The following is a 10,465-nucleotide window of genomic DNA, read 5'->3' on the forward strand; positions in this document are numbered from 1 at the left end:
CAGTTGAAGCTATGCAAAGCTTCAACTTTCCGATCGTAACCACCTTAGTACACATATAAGCAGGATTCTCCGTACCAGGAATTTTCTTAACAACTAAAGTACCATCTTCAATAAGTTCACGAATTTTATGATACCTTAGCTTTATGTGTTTCGTACGACCATGAAACACCGGGTTCTTCACCAAATGAATAGCACTTTGATTATCACAGTGCAAGACATAGTCTTGTTGAACTCGTCCCAACTCAAACATAAAATTCTTCAGCCATACAAGTTCTTTGCATGCTTCTGCTGCTGCCATATACTCAGCCTCCGTTGTTGACAGCGCAACACAACTTTGAAGCTTGGACATCCAACTAACCGCCGTCTTACCAACCGTGAAAACATACCCCGTAGTGCTTCTTCCCGAATCGTCACAACCACCCAAATCAGCATCAACGTACCCTCTCAAAATGGAATCACCTTTAGTGAATTGCAACCCCATTTTAGAAGTACCTTTCAAGTAGCTCAAAAGCCACTTTATACCTTCCCAATGCTCTTTACCGAGATTCGACATAAAACGACTCACAACTCCCACTGCATAAGCTATGTCGGGTCTTGAACAAATCATTGCATACATAATACTACCTACTGCCGACGCATACGGAATTTGAGCCATCTCCTCTTTGTCTACTTCCGTTGTAGGTGTTTGACTTTTTGTTAACTTTAAGGTACCGCCTAAAGGCACGGATCTTGCCTTTGAATCACCCATGTTGAACCGCTCTAACACTTTCTCGATATACTTGGTTTGAGACAAAGTTAAAGTACCTTCAACCCGATTCCTTTCAATACTCATCCCGAGTATCCGTTTAGCAGCTCCTAAGTCTTTCATCTCGAATGCGTGAGATAACTTTCTCTTCAACCTGTTGATCTCTAACATGTCCGAACCTGCAATCAACATGTCATCAACATAAAGCAACAATATAATATAGGAGGACTTGAATTTCTTCAAGTAGCAACAATGATCCGACTCGCTCCTTGTAAAACCACTCCTTGTCATAAATTCATCAAACTTCAAGTACCATTGCCGTGGTGCTTGTTTTAACCCATACAGACTTTTCTTTAATTTGCAAACCCATCTATCTTTACCAACTACCTCGAAGCCCTTTGGTTGCACCATATAAATCTCCTCTTTAAGATCCCCATGTAAAAATGCGGTCTTTACATCTAATTGTTTTAGATGTAAGTCATCTGCAGCAACAATACTCAAAACCAAGCGAATAGTAGTCATCTTCACAACCGGAGAAAAGATCTCATTATAATCAACTCCTTCTCTTTGTTGAAACCCGTTAACTACCAACCGAGCTTTGTACCGCTTTTTCCCGTTCAACTCATCTTTGACCCGAAAGACCCATTTAGTATGCAACGCCTTTTTCGTTGGAGGTAATTTCACTAAAGACCATGTCTTATTCTTGATAAGTGACCCCATTTCTTCTTTCATAGCAAGCTCCCACTGTATGGATTCTTTAGATTGTCTTGCTTCAAAATAACTCTCGGGTTCACCATTTTCGGTATAGAGCAAATAGTTTGCCGATGGAGAAAACCTAACAGTAGGTTTGGACGTTCTACTAGAGCGTCTCAATGGTGGAGTAACGGGTGGTGGTGATCGAGTTAAGTCACCATCGTCCCCACCAATAGAGCTCTCATCATTTTCGGAGCTAGCACCACTCTCCGAATCATCTCCCTCACTTTGATCCTCACTGTCAATTGGCAATTTAATAGTTCCCGAACTCCCACTAGAACCTGTATTCACATCAACAAACTTATCAAGCATAACCGGACTATGACTAGAATTAACCGTTACCTTGGTGTCATACAACGAGCTTTCATCAAAAGTAACATCTCTACTACGAATCACCTTCCTTGCCTCATTGTCCCAACACCTATAACCCATGTCATCCAACCCATACCCGATAAAAGTACACTTTCTTGATTTTGCTTCAAGCTTGTCTTTGTCAATGTCTTTGGTTTTCACATACACATTACAACCGAAAACCCTTAAGTGAGCCAAACTTACCTTTTTACCGGTCCACTCTTCCTCTGGAATTCGAAACTCTAACGGTGTTGAGGGTCCCCTGTTAATCAAATAAGCTGTCGTGTTCACGGCATCTGCCCAAAACATCTTTGGTAGACCCGCATGTAACCGCATACTCCAAGCCCGCTCATTGAGCGTCCAGTTCATGCGTTCGGCAACCCCATTGTGCTGTGGTGTTTCCGGAACAGTTTTCAACATACGAATACCATGTTCCGCACAATAGTCTTTAAATTCTTTACTGCTGTATTCTCCTCCATTGTCAGATTTCAAGCACTTAACTTTCAAGTTAGTCTCGTTTTCAACAGCAGCTCTCTACACTTTAAAAGTAGAAAACACATCAGATTTAACTTTGAGAAAGTAAACCTATACCTTTCTTGTGGAGTCATCAATAAAGGTGACATAGTAGCGGGAACCACCATGCGACTCAACCGTTGTAGGTCCATAGACATCGGAATGAACAAGTTCAAGTTTCTCCTTCTTTGGCGCAATTCCCGATTTCCCGAATGATACCTTCTTTTGTTTCCCCATAGTACATGGCTCACAAAACCCGATATCCACTTTCTTCAAACCCGGAATCTTCCCATTAGAAACTAGCAACTTCATCCCCTTCTCACTCATATGCCCTAGTCTTCGGTGCCATAGAGTAGAATCGGCCCCTACATTACTCGTCACATTAACCTCATCATCATCGAACACCTCGACCATGTATAAAGTTCCCCTTTTATGTCCCGATGCCACGACTTGACCATCCTTTAGAACACGCCATTTGCGATCACCGAAGGTAGTATGATTACCTTCTTCATCCAATTGACCTATAGAGATAAGCTTCCTTTTCAAATCCGGAATATACCTCACATCTTTCAAAGTCCAATTGGAACCATTGGATGTCTTCAATATCACATCTCCAATGCCTCTTATGTCTAAGCGTTTGTCATCCGCCAATCTCACCTTCCCCCGATACGCCTTAAAATTCTTCATCATCTCCTTACTAGGATTAGCATGGAATGATGCACCCGAATCCATGATCCAAGCTTCAACCGAATTTTCAACACAACACACCAAGGCGTCATCCGTATACTCGGAAGTGAAGTTCACCCTAGGTTTATCCACCTTTGGATTCTTACATTGAGTGCTAAAGTGACCCTTTTGATTGCAATTCCAACAAACCGCAGATTCTCGGTCCTTAGAGTTAAACCTCTTTTTGAATTTCTTACCCTTCTTCGTACCCTTATCGTTCTTCCTGCCCCTGTCGGTATTTAAGAGCGACCCCGATGATTCCCCGGAATTCCTCCTACGAGTTTCTTCCCCTAGAATCAAATCCTTGATCCCCTCAAACTTGAACTTAGTGGTTCATGTGGAACTACTAACTGCAGTAACTGTACCCGACCAACTTTCAGGCAAAGACGAAAGCAAAATCAGTGCCTGAAGTTCATCATCAAACACAATCTCCACCGAGGCCAATCTTGTAATGAGATTGTTAAAATCATTGATATGATCTGCAGCACACGCACCTTCTTTCATCTTTTGGTTGAACAATTGACGCATGACAAAAACCTTATTAGCGGCGTTAGGTTTTTCATACATGTTTGTAAGTGCCTTTAAGCACCCAAACGTAGTCTTCTCGTTAATAACGTTATATGCAACGTTTTTTGCAAGAGACATCCTAACCGCTCCTAAAGCTTGGCGATCTAGGAGATCCCAATCTTCTTGTTTAACGCTATCCGACTTCTTCTCTTCAAGTGGTAAGTGTAATGTTTTCTGGTACAAATAGTCTTCTATTTGCATCTTCCAAAATCCAAAATCTTTCCCATCGAACCGATCAATCCTAAACTTTCCTCCGTCCGCCATCGCGCCCAAAACGAACCTTGTGCTCTAGATACCAGTTGTTAGGAATTTATGGACCCAACAACGATCACCAGTCTATAGATTGTGATCCCACAAAAGACAAACGGACAAAATAAATGCAAGAAAAGTAAAAGACACAAGAATTTACGTGGTTATATGCAATCGGTATGATTGCTTTAGTCCACGGGCAACTAGAGCTTTTTTTTATTGATTTTCATACATCGGGTTATAGAATACAAAGGGTATATTTATAGTGCTAATCAAAATTAGGAAACAAATCAAATAACTTGCTGGCCACGAACAATTCGCGACACCCCATCGCGGTACGCGATGAACTGCATCCACACGCGACAACCTTGATCAAAACGCGATAGTCATCAAGCCCTGATTACTGATTGATATGTCGCGTTCCAGCTCCACATGTTGCGTTCCAAACCGTCGCGTTTCGCGACAAACCATGCCCGAATGCGACCTGGTACCTGTTTCTCTGTTTTGATCTTCTTTGCACATCCAACAATAACTTAATTCGTCCATATTGTAATTTTGAAAATTTTTGTGTCGATGAAGATGAAGATCACACTTGACGAGAAATGTTACATGATGATGAAAACGAACAGAAACGGGAGCAGGAAACGGACAGAAGCAGTATGAATATGAGATGCTTGGTATTTGATCCTATTTAACGGACCTTTTAACATCCGTTAACTTTAGGGGCTGCACAAGCAAAATGAACAAACCACGGGGACTGTAAGTGTAATGTTTTTAATTTAAAAAAATGACACATAATCAGTTTAGCCGGTCTAATAGGTAACCGGTCACATTTTGTTTACATTAGCACACTTTTTCAAATTACATAACCTACAATAGTATTTTTTTTTAGGTATACAGCCTATATTAAAATTAGAATTAGAATTAGAATTAGAATAAAAATAAAAGTTGAGCAGCTTAAAATCTTTTCTTTTTTTCAACTTGCAATGGTCCTTTATCTATTTATTTATTAAATTTTTTTTATTTTCATACGATCTTTAACACTTTAATTGTTTGCATAGAGTTTAATCAACAATCATTTTTAAGATATATTAGGATTTGCGCATGTAAGATGGTCCCCACTAGTAAAGTGCTTAACACACGTTATATTCCTTGCACTTAATCCTATCAATAGTTACCATTTAGCAACATAATGTATTACGGAGTAATAAATTAAATTATTTATTTTTTTTAAGGCGAAAATATGACTATATTAAAAGAACTTCATCAAAACAATGAAGAAATGTACATTACAATGGCGGATTGAGCACGGCCAACATTGAAGAAACAAATTAAAAAGCAAAATACAAAACGAACTAGAAACATAATAAAGACGGATTTTCCATCCATATGTAAGATTGGAACCCTCTGCATAGCTTGAGATTAACGGCCCAAAGGAAGGTCTTGAGTTTTATGTTTCGCACCAAAACCGATCTACATATAAATTTACCATTGAAAACAAAATCATTGCGCGCCAACCAAATTGCCCATATTGTCGCGGGACCGATAAGCTTCCAAAACTTTGAGGCTTTAATGCCCATGCCATAAAACCAATCATAGAAAAAAAGTTCGATTGATCCCGGAACCACCCAATAAACTTTCCACCATCTAAACAAGTCCGCCCAAATTTTAGCCGTCCATTTACAATGAACTAAAAGATGGTTGAACGTTTCGACATCCTCCAAACACCAAATACATAAATTCGATTGAGAAGAAGGTAAGATATGCCTTTTAATGAGAACGTCATTAACCGGAATACTATTATGTATAGCGAGCCAATGAGACAACATAACCTTAGACGGGACATTATTTCCCCAAATCACCTTTGGCCATGAAGGAATATCCGCTGTATTCGATAGAACCATTAATCGGACAGCTTCAGAAACCGAAAAAAGACCCTCGGCAGAAGCAGACCAATACAGTTGGTCTTCACAATTGACGTCACAAATAACAGTGGACAATATAGCCAACAATTCACTCATTTTGATAGAATTAACAAGGGACAGTAGGCGTACAACATGAATAAACCAAAGAGGAATAACATTAACATAGGAAGCAAAGTGAAAAAATTGACTAACCGTTGCAAAAGGCAGAGAGCTCGTATCATATAACGACGAAAAACGATCCTTTAGAACACACCCATTTAGCCACATATCATGTCAAAATAAAATCTTATCACCTTTACCTAATTTCCATTTCCAAGTATTCAGCCCGATAATGTCTTGAAGGGAAGAATCGTGTTGCAAATTAACCAAATCTCTCCAAATTGGTTAAAGTTGAGAGACGTGAAGAGACGAGACATTAAACGAAATATTTCTACCAAAAGAAACCCCGAATGAGGATGTGATAATAGACTTCCATAGGCAAGACTTGTTTGAATTGAATTTTGCCCACCATTTAGCAAGCATTGCTATGTTTTTTATGCGGAGAGGGGTGACCCCTAGCCCACCCAATTCTTTCGGAAGACAAACCGTATCCCATTTGACATAACATGTTTTCTTATTTAAACTAAATTATTATCCACATATACTAATTATGATGAGAACGACACTATTCACCATGCCAAATTGTAATTATCCCCACCTTTGGGGGTATTTTAGTAACTGACATTCTTTTAACAAAAAAAACTACCTTTTCTTTACAACCTTTTTTTTTTTACTTTCTTTTCATATATTCTGTTTTTTAACATCCAATTAACCCACCGCTAAGCGACTAAAATCATTGATCGTTAACCTACCGAGATCACCTCGCAGCGAAGCGGGGTTTATTTTCCTCGTTGTACACATTTAAGACCTATATATAAAAATCAAACACATGTCTAAAATTTGAATTTCATGTTACAATGTCTCATACCTCGTTTCGATATATATGCCATACATACCAGTTGTATTGTAATGTAAATGTAATTTCTTCTGACAATGTAGAAAATCAGTTCCATAAGTTTTATGTAGGTGGGAGTGGTTGATTGGGTCCTGGGTGCATGATCACGTGGTAAATGGGATAAGTCACATGAGGATTCCTACCTTAGTTTCATGTAGCAGGGGCCAATTATTTTTATCGAATTATCCATCACCATCAACCATCAATCATATATCAATGCATACTCATATACTATGTTACAAGAAGTTATAACCCCATTAGTATACCATTATAGGCACATGATGACCTCCTGTCCTCCTGAGTCCTAAAACTTATCCCCCACTGAATCACCATGTGCATCAACATTTGCTTATTACTAGTTGCAATATGGTTATCTACTAGTCTACTATCTAGTATTATTATATATGCAGAAAAAGGATCATGCATGTAGGTCATGCGTATGAATGTATTATGGATACCCATGAACCTTAAAAGTCGACCCATAACCAGCTTTGGATAGATTTACATATACTTTTTGAAACTTGCGAGCGATATGTGATTTTCTATGTTAAGTCTTTATTGTTGTTAGAACTCATAGCTACTTATGATGTAACACCCCATCTCTAAAATATATTATTTTATTATGATTGGTGTTAGTTAGTTTAACTTTTGTTAGAAAAAGGACTAAGAGTGCAAGTGTTAAGTGGGGCAGGGTTAAAATTAAGAATATGACTTATATTAAATATTAGAAGGCTGTCCAAAAATGCTCATTTAAGTTGATGAGCTGAGAAAAATTAAGAAAGAGGGCAGGAACTTATTGGTTGCGACTTGGATAGATCAAGCTCAAAAACCCTAGATTTCCTACATGCAATTGAATCTAAGGGTGTAATCAACATCCTTAACACTTGCTAGAACTATTGGAACTCTTGTTTCTCCATCTTGTTAGAGATTTAGGGGTTTTGTAACCCTAGACCCAAGGTATGCGAATTTTATGCTATATACCACTGTTGTAAACGGCGTCCGTTGCGTCCGTTGCGACGTCCGTTGCAGCGTTTTGGTGACTAAACTGTTTTGACCCCGTTCCGTTTTCTTATAAGCCGGTCAACGGTCAAAAGTCAGGTCAAATGCAGGAAAAATTGGGTCAAAGCCGGTCAACAGTCAGAAATTCTGTTAAAATCGGTCATAAGTCGGTCGAATCAATCAAAATTGACTTAGTTTAGTATTCCATTTTGTATTATATTAACGCTAATAGTAACTATAGGTACAAACTTGTCAACGAAGGTTTTTTAGCTCTAAAATATGTGTAAATATATATTTATATATATAAAAGTCAACATTAGTCAACATCTGTTTCGACACCGTCTCGGCCAACCTTGCTATATACAGAGGCGGAACATAGGGTAACCCAAGGTGGGTATCCGTCCACCCTGGATTTTACGGAACAAAAATTTTTACACTAAAAAAATAAAATTTTATTAAAAATTAAGGTTTTTTAGTGTTCGTCCCTGCTAAATATGAAATATTTAAAAATTTTTACACCCGCCCCACTTGTATCCGAGTTCAAGTTCCGCCGCTGGATATATATTTGAAATTAAGTAGTTAGATGATGTTGTTGTTGTTAGAAGTAAGGTTTTAACTCCATTGAAACCCTAATTTGAATTTAAGGGTTAAGGTTCATGGATAAAAAGTTAGTAAAAGTGATGATTTTTGTAAAAGAGGAACTTGTGAATTAAAAAGCTTGTTTAATGGGGTTATAAATATGGAAATATGAAGTTAAGTAGAAACTAGAAGTTATAGATTAATAAATGGATGAGATTGAGATGAAGTAAGAAGACATTTATTGCAAGTCTTGAAAAATTATATATGAATGGATTGTGATATATGTATGCTTGTATGATGATTAAGTGATTGTACTTGAAAGGTTGTGTTGACTTCTTGCTTGGAAGTACTTGTTGAGATGCTTGCTTGGATTAGTTATTTTGAATTAAATTGCTTGTGGTTAAGGTGAGTTCATTGTATATATGTGTACTTATGTATTCGATTAATTTGTGGTGGCTCTAGTGTGTCGAGACACGCTAGAGTATAATTTGTGGTGACTCTAGTGTCTAACTAGAGTATAATTTGTGGTAATGTAATTTGTGGTGGCTCTAGTGTCTAACTAGAGTATAATCGTGGTGACTCTATAGAGTATAATTTATGGTGACTCTAGTGTCTAACTAGAGTATAATTTGTGGTGGCTTTAGAAGTGTTCCGGAGCACTCTAAAGTAAGTGGTTGACAAATAATGCAACTTGTGGTGAACTTACTTCTCGGATGTAAGTGGGACTCTAACGGTGTAGGTGATGCCTTGGTTTGCCCGAGTATAATTGATTGTGTGCGTATTTATGCTTATATACTATGTTCTTACTAAGCGTTGCTTACCCGTTGTTGTTTAACCTTTTTATAGGTTTCAGTTTGTGCAATGGAAGGGTAAGGACATTGCGTTTTCGAGTTATTATGATCTTAGTTGTGGCTTGAAGACTAGACTTTGCACTTGATGAGATTGATTGTTAGTTTTTTTTTATGGGTAGTAATTACCTTATAACTTATGCTCTTGGTATCTAGTCTTTTGGTCAAAAAGTGTCAGATGGGTCAAGTTTGCCACATGATTTTGTAACAGGTCGGTCTAATACTAAATGTTGATTGATTATCATTCAAATTTAATGGAAGTGTTGGTTTAAATGTAATTAAAATTAACTGTGTTTTGGTTAAACGGCAGGTGAAATGGGTCTTTGAAAATCGATTGAGGCCGTTTCAAGTGGTATTAGAGCATGGTTTAAAGGATCTAAGAGCTTGCTTGTAGAGTATAGTTACCTAGACTTAAACCGTAGGGATTGTGTGCTATGTCCAAATACGTGAGACCTAACTCTATGTTCGATGATATGACATGATAAGATGAGACTAGTGCCTATTGCAATAGGTGGATAATTGACATGCTATGTATTGTATCGAAAGCGTGAATAGGTGTGACTTAGCATCATACTAGGTAATGATGTTTCGATAGGAGATAGTTTACTACTACGAGTAGATAGTTAATGAGATTTATATGATGTTATATACAATGTGTATGCTATGATATGAAAGCGTGTAATACCTATTGAAAATAGCTAAGCGAATGACATGATTATGTGATTTAAGTGTGAATGTGAAATTATATGTGTAGATTTGTGTAATGCATTGTACGAATGTCACCCTACTCCACGTAAAGTACTTCTTATATCATGTGAAGGTGATAAGGTATGTGTCTGTAATAATGCTTGATCATCATTATTACAATCATGAATCTGGTCACACGAGCACGATATATTGGGTATTGAACGGAGGAACGTGACATGGTTAGTAGTGCTTGTGTTGAATAGAGACTCATGTAGTTATTCCAAGATTACGATAGATTAGAAAGGTAGTGTATTAGAGGATAATTGGATCCTAGAAATTCTCTGGAAAGAAGTCCGTTTGGTAATGACGACTGTGGAGTCGATAGGGAGAGTCTTGTAAGGATTCGCCCATACCCCTATGGGTATGCATGCAGAAGACGTTTTACGTCAACTGAGTGTGATACGTAGGAATTTCCCATTTGTTAGGGCATTGGAAAGGAAGTGACATACGTCAGGGTGTGTAATAAATA

The 10,465-nt window shown here is 38.0% G+C and overlaps 1 protein-coding gene across 1 annotated transcript; it reads right to left on the reverse strand.

Annotated features, from left to right (window-relative positions):
* Positions 1-5,259: 5,259 nt before the first annotated feature.
* LOC139848916 (uncharacterized) lies at positions 5,260-6,096 on the reverse strand. Its single transcript, XM_071838597.1, has one exon. The coding sequence runs from the start codon at positions 6,094-6,096 to the stop codon at positions 5,260-5,262; it is 837 nt and encodes a 278-aa protein (XP_071694698.1).
* Between the last annotated feature and the right edge of the window lie 4,369 nt (positions 6,097-10,465).

The sequence above is a fragment of the Rutidosis leptorrhynchoides genome, chromosome 5, assembly GCF_046630445.1.
Source record: "Rutidosis leptorrhynchoides isolate AG116_Rl617_1_P2 chromosome 5, CSIRO_AGI_Rlap_v1, whole genome shotgun sequence".
Taxonomy (NCBI): Eukaryota; Viridiplantae; Streptophyta; class Magnoliopsida; order Asterales; family Asteraceae; genus Rutidosis; species Rutidosis leptorrhynchoides.